Source organism: Prenolepis imparis, unplaced genomic scaffold, assembly GCF_030444845.1.
Source record: "Prenolepis imparis isolate NDT839.2.m4 unplaced genomic scaffold, iyPreImpa1.0 SCAF_5, whole genome shotgun sequence".
Taxonomy (NCBI): domain Eukaryota; kingdom Metazoa; phylum Arthropoda; class Insecta; order Hymenoptera; family Formicidae; genus Prenolepis; species Prenolepis imparis.
Window position 1 is genome coordinate 1,041,966 of NW_028141163.1, and position 22,568 is coordinate 1,064,533.

The 22,568-nt window shown below is 36.6% G+C and overlaps 1 protein-coding gene across 8 annotated transcripts in view; it reads right to left on the minus strand.

Annotated features, from left to right (window-relative positions):
- The window catches only part of LOC145935854 (protein turtle homolog B), a 245,720-nt gene that overhangs the window by 42,553 nt on the left and 180,599 nt on the right, over positions 1-22,568 (minus strand). For all 8 annotated transcript variants that reach the window (XM_083037526.1, XM_083037523.1, XM_083037527.1 and 5 more), the window contains one exon: positions 6,877-7,012. In XM_083037526.1, the coding sequence (XP_082893652.1) occupies positions 6,877-7,012 (136 nt within the window). The remainder of the gene's footprint in view (positions 1-6,876; positions 7,013-22,568) is intronic.

The following is a 22,568-nucleotide window of genomic DNA, read 5'->3' on the forward strand; positions in this document are numbered from 1 at the left end:
GGAAACTTTTATATTGCCCCTATTAAACTCTCACGAGACGGTCAATCGAGAAAAATGCTCCGACCGAAGAAAAGTACAGAGTCACGCAGGATTCTCGTAGCACTTTGCCCTCTAATATCGGCCCTTTTACGCCGGCGCGCTGCCCTCGCAGAATTTCTATCGGCGAACAGAACCGAAGCTAACTGAATTTATGCGGCGTCGTTGCTACAAAGAAATTTTCCGAAGAAATTTGCGACGGATCGGGGCCGTAATGAAATTCCTCAGCAACTTTTCCTCGAACTCATTATTGTGCTTCAGTGAAATTTTCGACGAAGCTCAGATCGGGGATATTTAACATTAAGGATGTAATTTCTCTTCGAATAACGTTTACATATTATTGCCCTGCGTATACATTATGTGTGAAAGTTTCTTTTGTACAGGATGTCCTTGCGCTTCATCTTTTCGCGACAGATTCTAGAGTTATGATTAGAAATTAAGAGCTTAAAGAGCGAATTAAAGTTTTAAAGCGCAATTCAACAGGAAAATTTTATGTCCACTTAAAATCTTTAAGTGTTTAATAGTAGTTTAATTTACTACTTTTTAAGCATTTTAAGCATTTTAATTTGAGATATTTAATATATATTTTAAACATTTCAAAGATTATTACGCAAAAGCATATGATAATCTTCAATATTTCTTTTTTAAAAGCGCCGATTTCAAGATTCGTCAAAGTTATCATAAAAATTACACTTGGCGAAAACACAACACTCGAAGAGCCTAAAAACAATTGAAACGATTATTTAGAACAATTAAGGCAATTGTTGCTAATTTATTCCCTCTAATTCTCCTGAATTATATTCGCCACGCAAGAAGATCCAGAGCGAACGTGTACTCGTGGTAATAATTAACCGCTATAATTTCCTTATCTCCTTAAACGTGTACGCTTCTAATGCGCGATTCAGTCCTTGGTAGTGTCTCGCTGCAGTTTCTGTGACTCTGTCAACGTTACTGTACTATGGCGTCAGTTATATGCCGTTATCACAAAACTTTTAAACGTGCCGGGGTCGAGACATTGTCTGCATATCGGCAGTCATATTTTCCTTGAAATTTTGAACAATCGCGACGTTTATTCTGCAAATATACACGAGAACTTTGCATAACTAATCTCCCGGCAAAAAAAAATAATAATAAAGATTTATATTTAAAAAGTTAAAAAAACGAATTAATACAAAACATTTTTGTACAAATCAAAAAATTAATACAATAAAATTATCCATATTCTCTGCATTAATAATATTAAACATTGCGTGCGATATAATAAATATTTTATTGTAAAATTTATTGAAAGGTGAAAGATCGTTGAATTCTTTGTAGATTTTATCGTGAATTTGACAAATTGTGTGTCAGAGAAGATTGTTGTACAAAAATAATTTCCTCTCGAGAGATTTTTATTAAAACTTTCAAGATCTCTTTAATCGCACGTTTGCTCCGAAAAGACGAGGCGATATTCGAGACAAGTGTCCTCTTTCCATTCGGGGAAAAAAGGAAGAATCACGACACGGCAAAACAATAGTTACACACAGCGCCAGATTGAATCGACAATCGCAATTGATTTCGCTGGATGTAAAATAGCAGGTGTGACGAATGCTGCACCTGCTCAGACGCGAATGCGTCCCAGGGGACGAAGGGAGGGAGAGAAGAGAAGAGTGTACGCGATATATGTATATGTATACGGAGCAGTTTTCTGAAACCGGTCCCCGGAGGACGTTCCGGTATACTTTTATATGACCCGCCCCGGTTCGCCAAGGTGAGTTACATCGTCAACCGAGCGTGCGAAAGCACGCTCTCGTTCATCTGGACCATTTTCTGCATCTTCGACTTTCTGCAGCGCTTCCGCAGCACCTCCCCTCTCCCCCTCTCCCCCCTCACCCCCCGGCTAAACGATCGAGCGGCGAATTACGTTAATGAAAAGGTACACCGGGGTGTCGCGATAAAATGACATCGTGTACGGCTCGTATACTCGATAACGAAGTGTGCGCAGTTATCGTTTTGCTATCTTCGACACATCTCTCGAGTCGCGTTAATTCCGCGATTATCGCGCACGCGATATTTCTGAAATTATCGCCACTTTAGCGAATTTTCGGGAACAGTTTGCGATACGAGTAAAATTAAGACGGAGAGGAAACAAAATACGACAGAGACTCGTGCAAAGCGCAGATTATTTGCATCTTCTTGCATATTTGAAGCATTCCGTCTCTTTGCATTTGCGGCGTCGTTTATACACAATTTTGGTTAAACAAGGCGGAAAATGTGTCGACTATATTTTAATTAAGAATCTAATTTATATAAGTTACAAAGTCATAGTTTATTAACATTATAATTCCACATTGTGGATATGGTTTACGAATGCGTTTATCTCTCACGTGGACGTTTCATCAGACGTGAGTGGAGGACGAATGGAATAATCGCATGTTGGGCACATGCAAGTCCATACAAAGGATTACTGCGCTGCAAACAGATGAGGAATGCTTATCACGTATGCACACGTCATGCTTTTGCATTTCCTTTGTCAACGTTGCAACGTCACTTTGACGTTGCCTACGAACTGTTATCGATAATCTCCTTTAATTATTCGCAAAGAGAGAAAGTCGGCCGCAATCACTTCGGGAATGGAATTACGTCACGAAATGTGACTTTTTACGATCGCTCTACATCTATATATACAGAAGAACGTCTTACAATTAAAACTGCCGCGGATCTTTTTTCTCTCTCATTTGAGAATTTTTTTTGACCGATTTACGCTCAATTTCCTTTCACTCTGATGAAACGTTTTACACCAATCATTGTTTTAGCTAAATTAGATCGATCCGTTTAATTAAAATCTTTAAGTCGTTAATCTACGAATGAAAAAATCGTCGAAAGAAACGAGATTCGATCAAACTTTCGAAATTAATTCAATCCATCATATTACGTACCTATATAAAGAAATAATTTTAAAGACATAATAGTCGTTACGCTTGTTTCCTTCCTGCATCCGTATAACAACTCGTTCGCAAGAACGAAGATCGATCAATTTGCTCGAGAATCGCGGAGAGGACGGGCGTTTGAAAAAAAAACAAAGCCGCCGTGGCGCGACGGGGCACTTCGTCACGGGTCGAAAGACTTTCAACTTAATAAAACTGCGAAAAAGAGTAAGATAAAGATGAAGAGAGAAAGAGAGAAGGGAGGATCGCCAGCGGGGTAATACGATAGACGCGCGCGATATGGCGTGTTATGTGTGCGCCAAAAGAAATAATATCGTATCCATAATTTTGCTCCGGAATACCTTTAAGCCCCCGTCACAATTCATATATCAGAGTCAAGGCTGGGAGAAAAGGGAAGAGGAGAAGAGAGGAGGAAAGGCAGCGAGAAATAAAGGGCAGCAGCCAATTCGCTATATGGACCACTCTAGAGGGAAACACTCCGCGACAGCGAACGGAAGGGGTGAGGTGGGGTGAGGAGAAAAGGGAGATAGACATACACGCTAAGTGTGTCACGGAGTTGGGTTGCCGCTGATCCATCCCTCTCTCCTTCACCCTTCTCGCAGGAAAAGAGATGGCATTCCTGGATTCGCCTCGTTTCTATGCATAAAACCGCGATATCAACTCTTCGAAATAAGAGAATCGGGCGCAACTTGGAAGGCGGAAAGCCACTGGGGGATGCGTGGATACTTTAATCCCCGTTCTTCTCCACGCGATCCCTCCCGAAAAGCAGCCACGATCCGAAAGTGGTATAGTGTTGTGTCGGACGCGAGATTAACTCTTTCTTTTCTCATTGTTTCGACAACATTATCCGACCGGGAGTCTGCGCGTTCGGAGCTGGAATTTCATTCATCTATTCCGCGTATTTCTCGCGAGTTTATTATTATTATTATTATTATTATTTCGCAGCGATTTTAATCGAATTGCGTAATTTCGCGTTCCTCCTTTTTCGCATGTGTATATTATTATAATCCTCTTGCGCGTAGATTTTACGCATCGATTGCGCGCGTCGGTTGCCAAGCAACGAATACATTATCAAGATCAGCGCTCGTCGGCTTGCTGCACGCAACGGGATAATTTCGGCTGCGCTATATAGAGTGTATGCTTAATGCATTACTCTGCCATTTATAGTCAATAACCGGAGTATAAAGTAACGCGCGCGCGCGTTTATACATCCTCGCAAAAACATCCGCGCGCGTTCGCGAAACTTCAAACGCGATGCATATATAAATCTCGCCGGCAAATATACAACATAATAGGCCAACAATCCGGCAAAATTGGCAGTACCTACCGAGACGAGAAACTCTGAACGAGATTACGAGATTCCGAAACGCGCGATATGCGAATTAATTGCATCGGACATGGTGCATTTTCATTACAAAACACGCATTTCCCTGTGTCTGTGTACTTATGCAAGCTATGTCTCTCTCTCTCTCTCTCTCTCCCTCTTTAAAATTTCTGCATAAGCTAATCGCACGATTAAGTCGGCTCGAAAAAAAACATAGATGCGAGGATTCGACGCAGGATTCAAATTTTCCGGGATAATCGTGCTTCGTTTACGAAGACTATACGCGGATGGCACTTGAATTCTCAAATTGGAATCGCGCAGTCGAAATTGCAGCCGCGGCGAATTAATTAATTCTCCGAGAGTTTAGCGTACGTAAAAACGGCAAACTAATATCGAGCCATCGAAGAGAAGCCCTTGAGCGAATTGTAAGACGTAAGACAGCGCTTTTAACAGAAAAGTTTTTTCATTTCAACGAAAACAATCTCTTGTAATGTGCCGGTAGTTTTCAGAAGATTGGACACGGTAGCAGTAAGAGAAACAGATTAAACATTTATAGGATGTCCACTTCCGTCGCATTATTGTTATACTTTATTATTTACATCCGTTATTTTCTTTTATTATTATTTTATTATTTAATAAAAATGATTGTGCGATAGATCGTATATCGTTGTGTGTCTTTTGCAACAACAGACATGTCAAAAAAGCGTTTTTGATAGGAAGAGAAAATGTTAAAATCAAAAATCATGTGTCATGAGAAAAAAAACTGACTAATATAAATGGCATGAAAATGATACTTTTTTAACTAAAAATATGGCACCTTTTCGTTGACGATGACAGCTTTTCAAAAATTATACGAAACATCGAATAGTTTGAATAATAAATCATCGCAAAGAGTTGTGATATGCAAAAATTGAATACCAATATCGCATCGTATTGAAACATGTCTCTTTATACATGAAAATAATTTTTTCTACATCTCTCAAATGTTTTAAAATAATTGTGGATTATTGTAATCGAAAGACGTTATTTCCAGAATCCTAAAACTTGCACAATATCATAATAACACATTATTTTTTTGCACAACACATATATATATACTATGCAAATGTAAGTAAATCTAATTAGTGAGAGTGATGGTAAACGCGATTTGATATCATTACCAATAATTATTGTATCAAGACGGTCATTTGTATGTTGCTCGCGTATGTCGAGGGTCGGGGTCAATTAACGGGTTCTCCTACAGATGTGATTCGCTTTGATTTGACAAACGTCGAGGAGGGAACGTTCTCCTCCTAACTAGAACATCGAGCGATTTTCCTGCAGTTCTGATGTGTCACTTTCCGCGGCGTGGAATGTAAATTATGCCTGTCTTTCTGTTTGAGAGGCATTTCCATTTGCGCGAATTAAGTTTAACGCGGAACAAACGGAGAAGAGTTCGTTTTCTCAACTGACTCGAGTATATCCCGCGCATAATCAGAGCGCTCTGTCTTAAGATATTGATAAATCTCATTCGGAAGCAATTGCAATTATTCTGCTAATATTATTTATGCCAAGATTATTACGGCAATATATATAAAAATTCTTTTATTCCAAAATCAAGTCTTCAAAATTTTACACACAATTTCATACATATTTTATATATAAATTATATACTCTATCATATGGATTAATCTCTAGGTCATAATTGCATAATCTATTTACAAATTTTCTGGAACATCGAGTATTATAAATCGGGAGCAAGTCTCAAAGGCGCAATTTATAATCCGCGTTCGTTAGTTCCATTTCTAGTTGCTTGTTACGCGAATAAATAAATTTGTCGCCATGGGAGAATAGTGTTACACATGCGAGATTACATTTACACTTATAATCACGCATTGATAAATGAAAAGTAATACTCGACTTTGTTCCATAATTATTATCCCGTGTATTACAATGCATCTCAAATTCCGGTGTCGTATAATTCGTCTTTCATATATATCATACCTGACATTATCATTCTACATACCATAAGCGCTGCATTGCGATGTTAAATACTTGCGACAGAATTATTATGCTAGATATCTAAATCGGTCTCTGAAACACGTTATACGTACGCGAGATATAAAAGTTGTGAAAAAGTCGACACGGTGTTATTTATTACAATATAAAATCGATTTAATATTAAAATCGAATTAATGGCATAAAGTTTATTATATTAATTATTAATCAAAAATTTATCGAGACACTAATAACTTTCGCTGTAAACAACAGAAAGTGACGGAAAGAAATTTTTGCACTCTTTCGTGTGAAGGAAAGGTTTAATTTAATGCCGCGCGAGAAAGTTTGACATTTTCGGAAATATTTCGAAATGAAAAACTTAAATCCTTATGCTAATTTTCCGACCGAAGTTAGATATCAAAATACAGGAATCTACGAATAATCTTGGCAGCGCCAAACGCCGCTGTAATAATAATGAGAAAACGCGCGCGCGGCTTCGCGGTTTCCGTTTTACGCTCGAAAAGCGAGAACGATATTGCACGCGATCAACATAAGAATGAATGTCTCTCGCGCGCGCGAGAAAGGGGAGGAAAAAGATGGAAGAGAATTTACCTGTATATCGGTGCTGTATCCGCCTCCTCCTTGTACCAAATAACTAGATGCAGCTTGTCCCCCGGCATCGGCGGTTTCACGTCGCACGGTAGCTGAGCAATTCCTCCTACCACCGCTACCGCATCTGTCATTGTCACTGTAATGACAAAGTCGGGTCGAGAGTCAGGCCAAGATCATATAACCGGAAAAACGTGGTCGGAATACACGCGATCCGACATCAACTCGGCTAATCCGCTACGTATTAATAGACTAGATTCGCGCCCGGTAGATATTTCGCTTTCCCGCGTATGGCTATTCGACCCCGGCTCGCGATTTAATCCGCGTATTCTCGACGATGCCGCCCGCGTATTTTCGAGTTGGCGAGATCATTCGTGCGCGATTTTCTTCTAAGCCGCGGGATCTTTTCTCTCTCCCGAAAGGTATCTCCGATATTTTACCAGGGATTGTATGTATCTCCCGTTCGCACGAGTCACGAGGGAACGTATTTCCTTTCGCCCCCGGAAGTGAGCATCTCTTTTCGCTTTAATTCGACGTATACCTGTAGCGCGTCTCAAGATGTGAGAGACGTATTTCCTTGTTTCTCTGATAAATCATTCAATGATATATGTAGTATATGAAGTATTCCTTTGACAAATGTTTTTACTCCGACCACAAAAAATGCAACTCTTTCGCAATGAAATATAAACTATTTGTTGCATCGAGATTCGTTTCCGACCAAAATTATTTAATTTCTATTGTAAAAATATACATGGCAGGAAAAAAAGTTTTTTTCAATTAATTTTTCGAAAAACAATTTGTTTCGAAAAACGATAAATAATTACACTATTATATCGCATAATTGCACGTTAGATTTTCTAAATAACTTTTGTGTACAATATTTTGTGATAGATACAGTCACTAGCGGATCCTGACCTCGATAATGGGGGGGATTTTGCAAAATTATTTTATTTAATATTTTTAGTTTCATGATTAGCTTTTATTCCAGGATCAACGACATCGATAGCTCTTCAATGTTTTTCTTTATTTATATTTTTTAAACAAATTCAGCAAAACTGTTTCTTTTAATATGCAAAGGGGGGGTTAACCCCCCCCCCCCGGATCCGCCAGTGTATATATATATATATATATTATATAGATATAAAGAATTTCTCGCCTAATTATTTTCATGCAACGAAATTATCTCATCATTTCGTCCTACGTCTGACTTAATCTAAACTTAACTCCTTGAATGCGTAATGAGTATAACTTACAATGTATCTTATACATACATATTGTATATATTATATAGATATAAAGAATTTCGCCTAATTCTTTTTGTGCAACGAAATTATCTCATTATTTCGTCCTATGTCTGACTTAATCTAAACTTAACTCCTTGAATGCGTAACGAGTATAATTTCCAGTGTATCTTATACATACATATTGTATATATTATATATATATATAAAGAATTTCGCCTAATTCTTTTCGTGCAACGAAATTATCTCATCATTTCGTCCTACGTCTGACTTAATCTAAACTTAACTCCTTGAATGCGTAATGAGTATAACTTACAATGTATCTTATACATACATATTGTATATATTATATAGATATAAAGAATTTCGCCTAATTCTTTTCGTGCAACGAAATTATCATCATTTCGTCCTATGTCTGACTTAATTTAAACTTAACTCCTTGAATGCGTAATGAGTATAATTTACAGTGTATCTTATACTTTTATATATATATATATATAAAATATATATTATATATTATATATATAAAATATATATTATATATTATATATATAAAATATATATATAAAAAAATATATATATATAAAAGTATAAGATACACTGTAAATTATACTCATTACGCATTCAAGGAGTTAAGTTTAGATTAAGTCAGACATAGGACGAAATGATGAGATAATTTTGTTGCACGACAATAATTAGGCGAAATTCTTTATATCTATATAATATATACAATATGTATATATAAGATACACTGGAAATTATACTCATTACGCATTCAAGGAGTTAAGTTTAGATTAAGTCAGACATAGGACGAAATGATGATAATTTCGTTGCACCAAAATAATTAGACAAAATTCTTTATATCTATATAATATATACAATATGTATGTATAAGATACATTGTAAATTATACTCATTACGCATTCAAGGAATTAAGTTTAGATTAAGTCAGACATAAGACAAAATGAATTTCGTTGCACGAAAATAATTAGACGAAATTCTTTATATCTATATAATACAATATGTATGTATGAGATACACTGTAAATTATACTCATTACGCATTCAAGGAGTTAAGTTTAGATTAAGTCAGACATAGAACGAAATGATTAGATAATTTCATTGCACGAAAATAATTAGGTGAAATTCTTTATATCTATATAATATATATATATATATATATATATATATATATATATATAATATATATTATATCTATATAATATATATTATATAGATACAAAGAATTTTGCCTAATTATTTTCGTACAACGAAATTATTTAATTATTTCGTTCTATGTCTGACTTAATCTATACTTAACTCTTTGAAAGTGTAATGAGTATAATTTACAGTGTATCTTATACTTATATATATACACTAGCGGATCCTGACGTCGATAGCTCTTTAATGTTTGTTTTTCTTTATTTATATTTTTTAAATAAATTCAACAAAACTGTTCTTTTTTAATTTGCAGGGGGGGGGTTAACCCCCCCCCCCCGGATCCGCCAGTGGATACAGTAAAAATATAATTTAGATGTTACGTTAAAAAAAAGTAATTTTAATTAGTAGATTTTGAAGGAGCTCTTTCACTTTTTTGAGATAAGAAAATAATTTACATTTTCAACTTTTGCACTCTTTACAAATATATATCAATTTGAAGCAAAAGAATTTTCGTCTTGGGACTTTTTTCCTCTTATTGCGCAAACAGGGGGTTAAGATGCAAAAAATTCTGAATTCGTAAACTCCGAGAGAAGAATTTAGTCAAGAAAAGAAAAGTCTGGGAATTGGACTGTGACTTAATCACAATGCGAAGAACTCGGTTCACATTTCGATTACTCTGATTTCTAAAGTTTTAATCATCAGGAGGTTTCGAAAAAATTTCGATAACAAGCGGAAACTATATAATAATCACGTTTCGATAATTTCAATAAAAAAATAATGATTTTTTATACTTATAGAACAACACAAGCGCGCGCTACGCGCGCGCCATTCTTCGGTTTTGTATTAAATAAATAATATTAAAAAAAAATAATATAAAGTTTATTTAAACTTGATTCATATTTTTTTATAGAAATCAGTTAATTAAAGCATTAATTTACTAATTAAATTTTAAAATAATAATATGTTGTATATAATATGTTATATCTTATTCTCGATTAATATTTTTTGACAGAAATCAGCTGATAACTGTCAAAAATATTAATCGAGTTTAAAGTATTATATAACTTATTATTTAATGCATATTATTTTATTTTTATTTTTATAACATTATTTAAAAAATTAATTAGTAAATTAACGCTTTAATCAGCTGACGCTTTAATCATATATGTCATGTAGAGCTTCAATTAATTTTTTTTCAGTAGTAATATAAGACATTAATCAGACGTTGCGATTACTCGGTAGATACACTGACAAATTATCCAAATTAATTATTATACAACAAATTAATTATATAACAAATTAATTATTTTTTACAATAATCAAGCTTCAAATACACAAGACATCTCGAAAACATTTCTATGAATACAAGAGAGAAAGTATTATTGCGGAGAAAGAGACATTCTCTCTCTCAATGTCTCTTAATCAGCTGATTTTTCTGTCAAAAAATATTAATAAAATTTGTTAATTAAATATTCTAGCTTACTTATTTATATTTATATTGTGTATGTTATAATTTGCTAATTAAATTTTAAAATAATAATATGGTAAAAGTTATAAAATAGTAATACGTTGTAAATAATATGTTATAATACCTTACTCTCGATTAATATTTTTTCTTTCTAAAGTTATATCTTTTCGAACGAATCTCCTTCGAGTTTTAATTAATTATTAATATTATAAGTCATTTATATCGCGCGCGCGTTATTAGAGTGAAGTTGCCGATGTTTGTAGCCGCGGCCATTACCGAAACGCCGCGAGTATCAGGCAGTTGGAGCTGCGTCCCGCTGTGATTAATTAGTAAGCATAATCGTTAGAAACGATTTCTAACCTTTGTATTGTAATATTTATCAATCGCATATTATAATTTCAACGTTAATATGTAGTCGTAATTGTTCGAAACGCATATTTCGCGAAAAATTCGATGCAAAATCTCTTGCCAACATAACCCAACTTAATCTGTTGTCGCGCGCGCGAATGTTTTGCGATCCGTGGATATATCTAGCTTACATATTTATATTGTGTATGTTATAATGCGAAATAATAAGATTATTCTAATATATGTATGTATTTTATTTGTTACAGGTAGCATCGCGATACACAGTGCGATTCACGCGTCGTGTCGGGAGTGCCGTGTAAAGTTTCGCGCGTCGGGAGTGCCGTGTAAAGTGTCGGGCAATCGTAATTATTCGTATTTTCGCGAGTGTCGTGAATGCTTCGAAGAAGCAATGACGGTCGACCAAGAGAGGAGGAGGAGGCCCGGGGAGGCATCAGGCGACATCGGGGCAACTGTGAGGTATGCAAAATAAAACATTTTTTCTAAACTGCATTGTTTATGAGATATTCGACACACACATATGCATATACATAATTTGAATATTTTGTTTTCAGATCAATGTGCTGTGTACTACAACTCCGCTATTGCACGTATCGGTGAGTGAGAAATTATTTTATAACATTTCTATAGCGGTAATATGAAGGTGTATGTAATATATTGAAAATATTAAAATAGTAACATTTTAAATAATATGGTATATAATATCTTATTCGCGATTAATTTTTGACAAAAATCAGCAGTAATTGTCAAAAATATTAATCCTATTTAAAATATGTATTATAACATCCCTTTCTAAAAAAAGGCATGTTAAGTGGATTCTCGCAAGTATTATTGCATCTTTTCCATGATGCTGATTGACTGTTGCGATTCGTACTGTGCGTTATACTCGTAGCATCGAGAGGCTGTCATCGCGAGGGTTAGTAGTGTAACAATTTGTTCAAAATAAAATAAAATAAAATAATATGTTTTAAATAATATGTTATAATACTTTATTTGCGATTAATATTTTTTGACAGAAATCAGCTGATAACTGTCAAAAATATTAATCGAGTTTAAAATATTATAATATATTATTTAAAACTAATATTATTTTATTTAATTTTATTTTGAACAAACTGTGAAACTGCTAACTCTCGCTATGACAGCCTCTCGATGCTACGAATATAACGCACAACGCGAATCTTGAGAGCCGATGAGCATCGCGGAAAAGCGACAACAATAAACTTTGATATATGCGAGTATCGACTTTACATCTTTTTTAGAAAAGGAAACTTTTATGATTTTAAATATAATCTTAAAATAGAAAAAAACCGAATTTGATTAATGTGTACGATTCCATTTAATAATCGTAACATTGGTGACTATACCGAACAAAAGACCGCGTGACTTATTCTGTGCAATAGCGTAACAATGATATATCAATTTCCACTAAAATGCAGAGCGCATTCGAGGATTGAGAAAAATGATACAATTAAGATCATTAATCAAATGTAATTGTATCAATTAATCATGATATTTTAATGGCAAAGTTAGTTTGGGATATGATCTGAATGTATAATTTTAACCAATAATTAAATTCAAACAGAGAACAGAGATATCACGCGCGATATGGCAGCAGATTTGCTCCTGATGACCTACAAAGTGGCACTTTGTTGTCAGTATTATATAACTTAATTGCTTTATGTAACACTCAAGTTTTTAAAAATTGATGAATCTCGGAAAGAGTAGCCTGTTTCGCGAGATACGATGACGTAAGACAGGAGGAACGTAATTTGAATAAATATTACAACGAATCACATTTCGATCGAATAATAATTTTTCTCTACATATACACACGCGCAAGAATTTTCTATGATTATTTTACTTTTCGAACAATGCAAAAATTCAAAAACACACTCTCTACCTACTCCTCTTTTTTCGAGTGAATATCGGTGAAATTCTGCCGAAAATGTTTAATGATCCGTACGTTGCGCTGTGGGCGGGGGCGTTCAGCAGCTCTCGTATAATAGTGACCATGGCATCTGTTTATAATTAATGCACGATCAATTAATTTCGTTCCTTGTTTTACGCCGTCAACGACAAATTTACCGGATCATCGTTGCGCGGCCAACGAATTTATGCGCGTTTTATCGCGCGCCCATAAAGCCGAGTGCACGCGAATCTATTTTGCGAGCTTCCGTAATTGGTGGCCGATATGACGCGGACGAAATCGCGGCGATAATTGGCGATCACGTGTCTCGTCGGGCGCGAGGATGTAATCGGGTACAATCGCGCGTCGGGATATATTCAGAGGAGGGAGAGTTTCTTCTGAAATTGACATATGTATGTATACACATACATGCGCGTGAAGTTTACACATTGCGATTCGTATTTTCGCCACGCTACTATTCGTTAGCGCGCTAAATGTTGCCCCTATTTGCTTTTCCGCTTTATTTATCGGACACGGAGAACTCATTAAAATGTACATATCGAAATAAGTATAAAATGACCACGTTCCCGCGGACGCTAATAATGCGGCGTAATTGGATCGCGATCTCGTTCCTTTTTTTTTTACTCTTTGCATCGAATTATACGTTATGCTTCGTGACGCAGAAACAAAAAATATGTTAAAGATAGAGGGAGAAAGTACTCGATAAATTCATCTCTTTATCATTGAATTGCGATGTCAAAATGAAACAGGACGTATTAAAATACATACTATACGAAAATATCTTGAAAAGTGGCGGCAAGTAAATTTTATCTTTCCTGCGGGGGCAAACAAACTTGGGAGAGACAAGAGTCCACATATGTAAATCAGAACTAATAAATAATCTCATCTCGCGTTTTCAAAAATATACGGTCAATGTGCCAAAGTTTCTCTCTCGCTCCCCGCCCAAGTATTATGTATTCTTTTTTCTTTTTTTTTAAACCCGTGAAATACTCGAAGCGACGTTTCGAAGCAACGACATCGGCGGGCTATTTATTGCAAACGCTCGGCCAAGCTCTGCCCAGGGATCGCGCGATCTCCATTTTAAATGTAATCCCGCAAAAGTATACGGCCGCGCGGTACATCGATAATGGTAACTGTAATCAAACCGGAGGACGAAATTGGGCCGATCAATTTTGAGGACGGCTGTATTTTAATGGAATCGATGCCGCGGCGGCCATCACTCGGTGCGCTTGTGACGTTTTCGACGCTAGAGATTTTTTACAATTCAATTTTTATTCTTTTTTCTTTCTCGTATATGTGTGTGGCTTCGATCGCGAGACGCGGTCACATTTGAATATATAATTGGCAGCTTTTTTTTTTCGTCTCTCGCTTCATCCGCGTTTGATCCTCTCCTTCTCCGCTTTATGTCTTACCTTCTTCGCGTATTTCCTTCCGATTCATCGGCCAATAAAATGCGATTTAATTCCGATGTATTAAGAATGAGAAAAAAAAAAAACGATACGCGAATATAAAACAACGATGCGGAACATTAATGAAAATGTCGATATGGATATGTGTGCTCGTAGTATCTCGTCTATTATTTATTTACCTTTCTCTTTGTGCGACTATTGATTACTGGACATATAGAATGCCAATCTCCGTACTTTCGGAATAACATATGAATTATCGCTTCGAAATTTATTCTCATTGTTTATCGAGACCTTTATCGCGTTTTAATCAAGGATTACTGATTGATATTAAGAAAAAAAAAAAAAAAACTGAAGAGAAATGTTTGAATATAATAAAAAATTATTTTCGATTAATTAAAACCGTTATAATAATGTACAATTATTCGATGAAAAGTATAAGAGAAGAGAACGAAAATTATATACAATATATATTTAAAAAATAAAATATAAATATATTCATATATTTTTTTGCAAATCTAAAGAATGCAAATTCTAAGAGAATGTGCTGTGCGTAATTTTAATTTAGAGATATAATCTCGTTAATAAAAAAAAAAACTTTAAGAATCTTTGAATTTCAAGAGTGAGAAAATTAAAAAGGTAAAAAACATAAAAAAATAAGAAAAAAATAAAGTCTTAAATGCGATATAATAATATAATAATATATACCGTGTGTATTGGGAAAATAAGAGCCGCAAAATTAGTATCCTTCTTCTATAGAAATGCAAAACGAGATCCTGCGGAATATATACCGAGAATTATTACAAAATGTTCTACCTCGTCGCGTATTTTCCGCGACACGCGGTTTCAAATTGGTGTACGATCCCTTTCTGCACACTCACATACTTGGCAAGCAGGACTTCGCTCTCTGAATACGACAACGCGACACGATGCGACGCGATGGCCGTGCAAGTTGCAGCACGCAGCGGCTTTTACTGCGCCGCAAACAACCATTTTCATTTAGCTTTTCCGCAGCGCTAAGTGAATTTTACCGGACGCACCTTTCTTCCATTCTCTTCCGTACGTTCGAGCTCTCGCGAATCTCGTTATTAAGCCCCCGGTCGAGAATCTAATCTGCTTCCTGCTCTTCTCACAGAATATATATACGCCGGTCGATCCGGTATACTACTCGAGGAAAAAAAAAGAAAAGAAAAAGAAAAGCGCGCGCGTGGATCGTCGCAACCGCGCGTAATTTCGAAGGAGAAACGCCGAAAACTAATTATCGCCGTCGGCGGAAAAATATTTTTCCCGTTGGTTATACTCATCGCAATAATATAGAGCGCGCTTTTCCCTCGCATGTGTTATTTAGCGCGGTAACATATATAGGGCATGTATATTTGGGGAAGAGTGGGTTACAAGTACGCGTGTAGATGGATGCGATGTAAATGCCCGAGTGTATATGTACCCCGACGGTTTTGTGTGTGCTCTGGTAAAGCAAGTTTAACATCGCCATGAGCGGTGTTTGACCGAAAATGCGCGCGTCCCGGATTTTCGTGAAATTCTGTTTAAATATAGACATTTTCGCCCTTCAAATATGCGCCGGGATATTCCGCTCTGACATTATCTACTGGTCCCTTCTATATATTTCGTCGAAAAGATGAGGCTGAGACGTTGATCGGTCTTATTCTCGCATCATCTCCGAAATGCTTTTCAATCAAATCTCGCGCGATTAATTAAAACTGACTCAAAGTAACTTAACGTTTCCTTATTATCCATCTCGCAAACCTGGAGCCTAATTTGCCGAAAAAGCGTCTGAAAATTTATCAAAAGTATTGTAATTATATATTATACATTTTTTTTTTCACCTGTGAATTTTACTAGAGGTTTCGATACTATAGTTTTATCTTTTATCGCGGATATATAGCGTCATTTGCCGCTTCGTTTCGAGACTAAAAAAAGTGCCTGTCCGCTATCGCGAAAACGAGCCGTTGCACAATCGAATATTGCACGTCAATTACATAACCCGGTGCATCTCGGATAGACGTGATAAGGGCAGCAAGGGATAACTGCTGATGTACCAGCCGTTTCATCTCTCGTGTAAAATAATCGTCCCATTGTCCCCCGCGTCCGATTGTTGTTCTGACATTCTCCCTTTCAGACGCACGCATATGGTGCATTGGAAAATGAAAAAAATCAGCCTCCCTCTGAAAGTTTCTTCCGCGTGTGCATGTGCCATATGTCATTAACCGACAGCATTCATCACCCCAGGTGTGTCCCGTTTTGTTGATGCACCGTGCATTGCTCTCTCTCTCTTTTTCTCTGCGGGGGTCACTTCATTATCCACTTAACGCCGCATTCGCTTTTCTTTTCTCCTCGTGAAATTCTCGCCCCGTATTTAACATTGAACGTTTGCCTCTCCGTTTTACAGTTAAGGTAACGCAATGTGGGAATAACACACGACGTTTGCACAAATGAGAGACGCAACGATGGGATTATATGTGTCAAAACAGAAATCGGCATAAACCCATTATTCTCGTTAGAAACAAATTACATTTCCTCTCTTTAAGATTAATTTGCATTTACCTCCGCTTTGCATCGCGTTACATGCAACTAACCAACCAACCAATCAAATACACACGATTCTAAAGTAACGCAGAATTTCTTTCGCAGAATTAAAATGTTTTTAAAAAATAATAAAATTATCAGAGGGGGTTGCAGATCGATAACTACAGAATAATCTCACGTAAAATTATTTCACATTACATTTTTTTCGGATGTAATTGTGAGTTAAATTGAGAACGTACATATACGTTCATATATTTCTTCGCGTACAGGAGAGTTCAGAAGCTAGAAGGAACGAGATACAACGTGCGAACACGGTTGGCGGTGTTCATGTATATATTCTGTGTACGCTAACGAAAGGGTTAAGGTGTCGGGAAACGCTCTGTGTACACCAAGAGTCACCGATGGTTAACGCAATACGAACGTGACACAGACACTCCCTTCTTTGTACATACATATACATACATACGTTATCCACGGAAACCTGCACGCTGATTATTGCGCAAGCAGGCACAAACACACGTGCGTGCGTGCGTGTACAGCCTCTTAGTCACTGTCGAGTTCTCCAGACACAGCTGGAGGAACAGGGAGTTGCTGGCGAGAGATAGGCAGCGGGAGGAGAAATGAATTCATATTTACGGAAGACTTGCATGCATATATGCATACGGCGAGTTTTAAGAGATTTGCGAGAGACTCTGTCCCATTGTTGAATTATTTCGGCGAACGAAATATTCGTGATTTATTGATTCGTTCTCAATCGCCGTCGACGCTTTCGATGCCCATGTTTTTTTTCTACATTCCATCCCTCTCTAAAAATAACGAGTCGCGTTATCCGTCTCTGAAACTGCTATCATTTAATCCAGGATATATGTCACGGAATGTCTTAGAAAATATACATAGCGATGATGACGCGGCAAATATGGTTTATTAATTTCATCATTGCATCTTCAAATGTTTTCTAAAGTTTGATCGAACGCTATCTTGGTCACAGCATTTGAATTTTTAACATCAGATATCTTATTAATCTTGGTAAATATTTGAATTAACATTTTATGTATAAACGTCGTTGATTTTATCGGGAAAATTTAATGCAGTGGTAAAAGATAGCAACCGAAAGAAATATCAATGTCTACATTAAAAGAAATTAAAGTAATTGTAAGAGGTAGTATAAACTTGAAGTATGATAAAAAAAGAACCGGCATAATTTAACTAATTAATAGAAAAAAGTTAATTAATGAAAATAGTAAAAGTAATTTAAAGATTTATCAATTGAGAGAAGGAGGGCAAACTGGAATGAATAATTATTTTTTTCTCCTCTCGAACTTCTCGAGCGCAAGAAATATGTATTACATTTTGGGCGCGCTTGTGCATAATTAATGCAAACGAGGATCCCTCCTTATCAGGACACCACGCACGACTCGCTCCTAATTAATATCAAGGCCGCTTCCGGAGGAGTAACGACGAAGGGCTTTTAATCCAGCCGCGGTCTCTATCAGAGTACCGTGCACTGACAACTAAGGATTACGCGTTGCGGTTCTGTTCTCTCTCCTTTCTTGAGAATTCCATCGTTCGACAGGAAAAGCGCCGACTTTTTGCGGAGCGCATCAAAGAGAATTATACAGATGATTCGATGCGATTAATTAATTGCGAACAATATTCGTATCTTATCTTTTTTGCGCGCAGACCTCAAGAATGATTTTATATCGCTTCCGTTTCCAATAACGCAGACGTTAAACTTCCTCTTTCTTGTCTTTTGAAGGAATAGAAAGATTATTAAAAGATAATCCTCATCTGGTGTGGTTTTTTCTTTTTGAAATAAATACTATTCAATGTTATTGAAGATATCTGATTTTACTCTAATAACGATACCAATAAATTGAGAAAGAAAAATAAAGAATATACTTTGTAGTTGCGCAAAGTTAAGCGTAGATTAATATATTACGGGATATTACGAAATAACGGATTTTATTTGCCAGTAAGTGTTCTTGTTTCAGAAAAGAAGAGAGCTTTGTGTTAAACTTTTGAGAGGATATATATTAAGCGGTGCGATAACGTCAAGTAGATCATAATTTTTTCTTATTTTTTTTTAAACTTCTATTTGTTGCACACAAGTTACGATACTTTTTTTTTATGTACTTGACGTGTAATTTTTATCTTTTTTTTTTTAGAAAGATTAGTTTAGTTGTAAAAAAGACACGTACATTATAAATGATGCGCGTAAAAATTACACAAGTTGTGACATCGTCAATTGTTTGAAACTTCTTGCTACATCGCTAATAATAAATTTTAATTATTAACTGCACCACTTTTCACGACAATAAACCGATACTCGATATGACCTGCCTACCTAGATTTACTATGCGCTAAACATAATTTACGACATAATTAATACGCGAAATATGAAGCGTAATAAGTTTATATAGTTACAAAATTAATTATTAACTACATATTATATATAATTTATTATATAATAAATTATTTCTTATATTATTATTATATTATGAGTGTTTATAGCAATTAATTCTCTCCGATTTTTAAGGAGCAAGAATGTTGCGTTATACGATCCATTAATCGGTATGCAATCGAATAATTTCTCATTGTACTATCATGCTTCTTATACTCGCAGATTTAATCTCAGCTGCGGAAAAGACAAGATTTGTCAAACTTATTTAGTTTATCTTTGATAAACCAATTAGATACTCGAGCTGAAGAGCCGTAACGTTGTGTCAGCATCGCGAAAGGTGTCTCTCGCAGAGCGAGACGATCGAAGTACATAAAGAGGCTTAGGTTCAGAGCCACGAAATCGTAGCTACGTTTGCAAATACCATATAACTACTTCTCTCTCTCTATATCTCTCTCGTGTGAAAACGCGCGCGCGAAGCGGAAAGACGAACTGACGTTCTGCTGAAATATTATCGTCGTAAAAGAGACAACGCGCCGCCCCATCACTCCAGAGTAATCCGGAAATGTCTTGTGTATTTCGGGGCGACGACGGCATCGGCGACTGGATAAATGGCGTCGCCTAACAGGGTCGGTTCGAAATATTCCGGGGCCCTCGGATGAGAAGGTCGCGAGACAGATTTTGGTATTCCCGCATATAAATCTACGGTAGATTATGAATTTTCACACAAACAAATCTAAACAAATATATTACGCGAGTTTGCAAAGAATGTGAATAAATTTGCGTTTTAAAACACATTAATGTTTCACTATTAATGTGTTATTAAAAGTTTTTAAAAATTTCGACAATGCGTCTGCCGCGATATAATTTAGCTTTTCGAAGTCTGAAATAAAAATATTTGAATCTGTTATTTTTTGCAAATCGTTTATTGCATGAAGTACTTGAAAAAGATGTATCGAAATGTTCGTATTGCATTAATTGTGTCGCTCGCAACTTTCATCTTTCAAAATAATCAGAATATCAAATCAGTGATATATGAGAACGATGCCGTTGAGAAGTTATAAAAAAAAAATAAGATTTTCCAGATCTTTATACAGAATCTGATTTTTCATGGCTGTGTAGATTTATAATAATTGGAAATGATATTGAGCATATAAATTCGAAAGTAATAAATTAAAAAGCACTTTAAACTTAAATGTTTCGACCTTCATAAGAGCATTTTATTTTTCCAAAATAAAAAAAAAATATAAATATTAAAATATCATAAAATGTAATATTTATGCATATAATGCTGTATAAAATTAACATACAATATATTAAAAATTTCCATGAAATATACTAAATATGATAAATAATAGTATGAATTTATCTTGCTATTCAGAAAGAGACAAGAGATGACGTATATTTTTTATTATTAGATTTATTAGTATACTCTTGATTGGAATGTGCGCATGAGATGTGCGTCTAGAGATCTCGGATGTTTCGGGTCCTACAAGAATGGCGGACGCGGGTTCGCGTGCGTACCTAACTGGGCCCGTTATTCAATACGGCAAAGGAATGGGTAGGTACCCTGCACGATAATTATGTGGGTCCCTTTTTGTGAAACGGCCACGTGCACGTTTTGCAGCGCGAAGGGGAACAAAATCACACTTATGGTGTATGTTTACCGTGTTTTCCCCTTCTCCTCTCTTTCCCCCTTTCTGCTCCTATGGAATTCGCGCTGCGCAGATCTTTTTATTCGATCTTAACGCTCATGAATGGCATCAATTATGGTGCCGTTAATTTGTGGTAGCTCGATTTATTTGTTCCTCTCTGTTTCTCGCGTTTCGCGAAATTTCGCTCAATTGTACAGCTCGTTTCAAAATACAATGAACCGATCTACTTGGTGATATAAACATTCGAAAAAATAATATATCCTAAATACTTAACACCTAAATATCCTAAATACCTTGAACAGTATAAAAAAAAATACGATTAATACAGATCTTTTGAGGCTAAAATTTTTCTTTATAATTTAATCATAAATTTTAAGAAATATATAATTTATTTTTTCAAATATAATATTATATAGCATTAAAAAGATTATTAAGAACGTGTGGAGAGCTAAAGTAAAATGTTGAAACCGAGCAAGAAATTAACCAACGAAACGAAAAAAGATGCGACGGGGGAATAGCAGCAGTAGTGAACGTAGAAAGATTGATAGAAATTACGAGAGTGCGAAATCATTGCAGGCGGGAAAGATTGGTACGAGCGAATGCGGCATCAAAGACGTACTGCGAGACAGGCCAAACCAGTTGTTATACGCTCCTCGAAGAACATTTCTAACTCCCCGTGAAAAGAGAGAAGCCCGCAGTGTTAACGAGGATTCGTGCGTGGAAATGCCTCGGGAACGAGAAGAGGATGAGCCGTATACGTGATGTTCGTTCGCGCGATGCCAAGGGGAGGAAAAGAGAAAAGGGTGAGAGTGAGAACAGTAGGAATCGTGCGGGGCGCGCGAGAGTTGTTTCTCGTAGAGCACTCACGATCTTCACCACTCCCTTACTTCCCCCTTGCCCTCTCTTCCTCCTTCTCACCATTCGATTTCGCTCGCTCCACCCTCGCTCTCCTTCTTTCATCTGTCTCGCGCGCCGAGTGCTCGCGGGAAGCTGATCCCAATTAAAGCGAGTAGATATGCTACCCGCGGTGGTTCAAGGAGAAGCCGAGGAGAGGAGACGAACGAGAGAGGAATTCACCCGTCGCGGTGGCGACGAGAAGGGGAGAGAAATGGGGGAAAGAGAGAAAGACGCGCGTCGCGGTAATACACGCCGGATGCGATCCCTCCCGGAAGCGGAGGCTCGGTTATGGCCGATGAAGAGCTAGATGGGTCTCGCGATAAATTGAAGAGAGACTCCTCTCCCTCGGGCCGCTAACCCCCGCGTTGGAATTGATCCTTCCAAGAGCGGAATCTCGAGTGCTTCCTTCGAAGCCCGGCCGTTTGTTTGCCTACCCCACACGTGTCGGTTAGTGGAATCGATTGTGTTCCGGGAGTACACACATCTTCGTGATCTCTCTCTCTCTCTCTTTGATCGATTCCGTCCCTCCTCCTCCTCCTCCTTTGCGGTTTAGTCGATGTCGATCAATCGCGATGCGTGTCGATCGACGTGCTGGTCATTTCTGAGAGATCGCTGCTGCTTCATTTATGT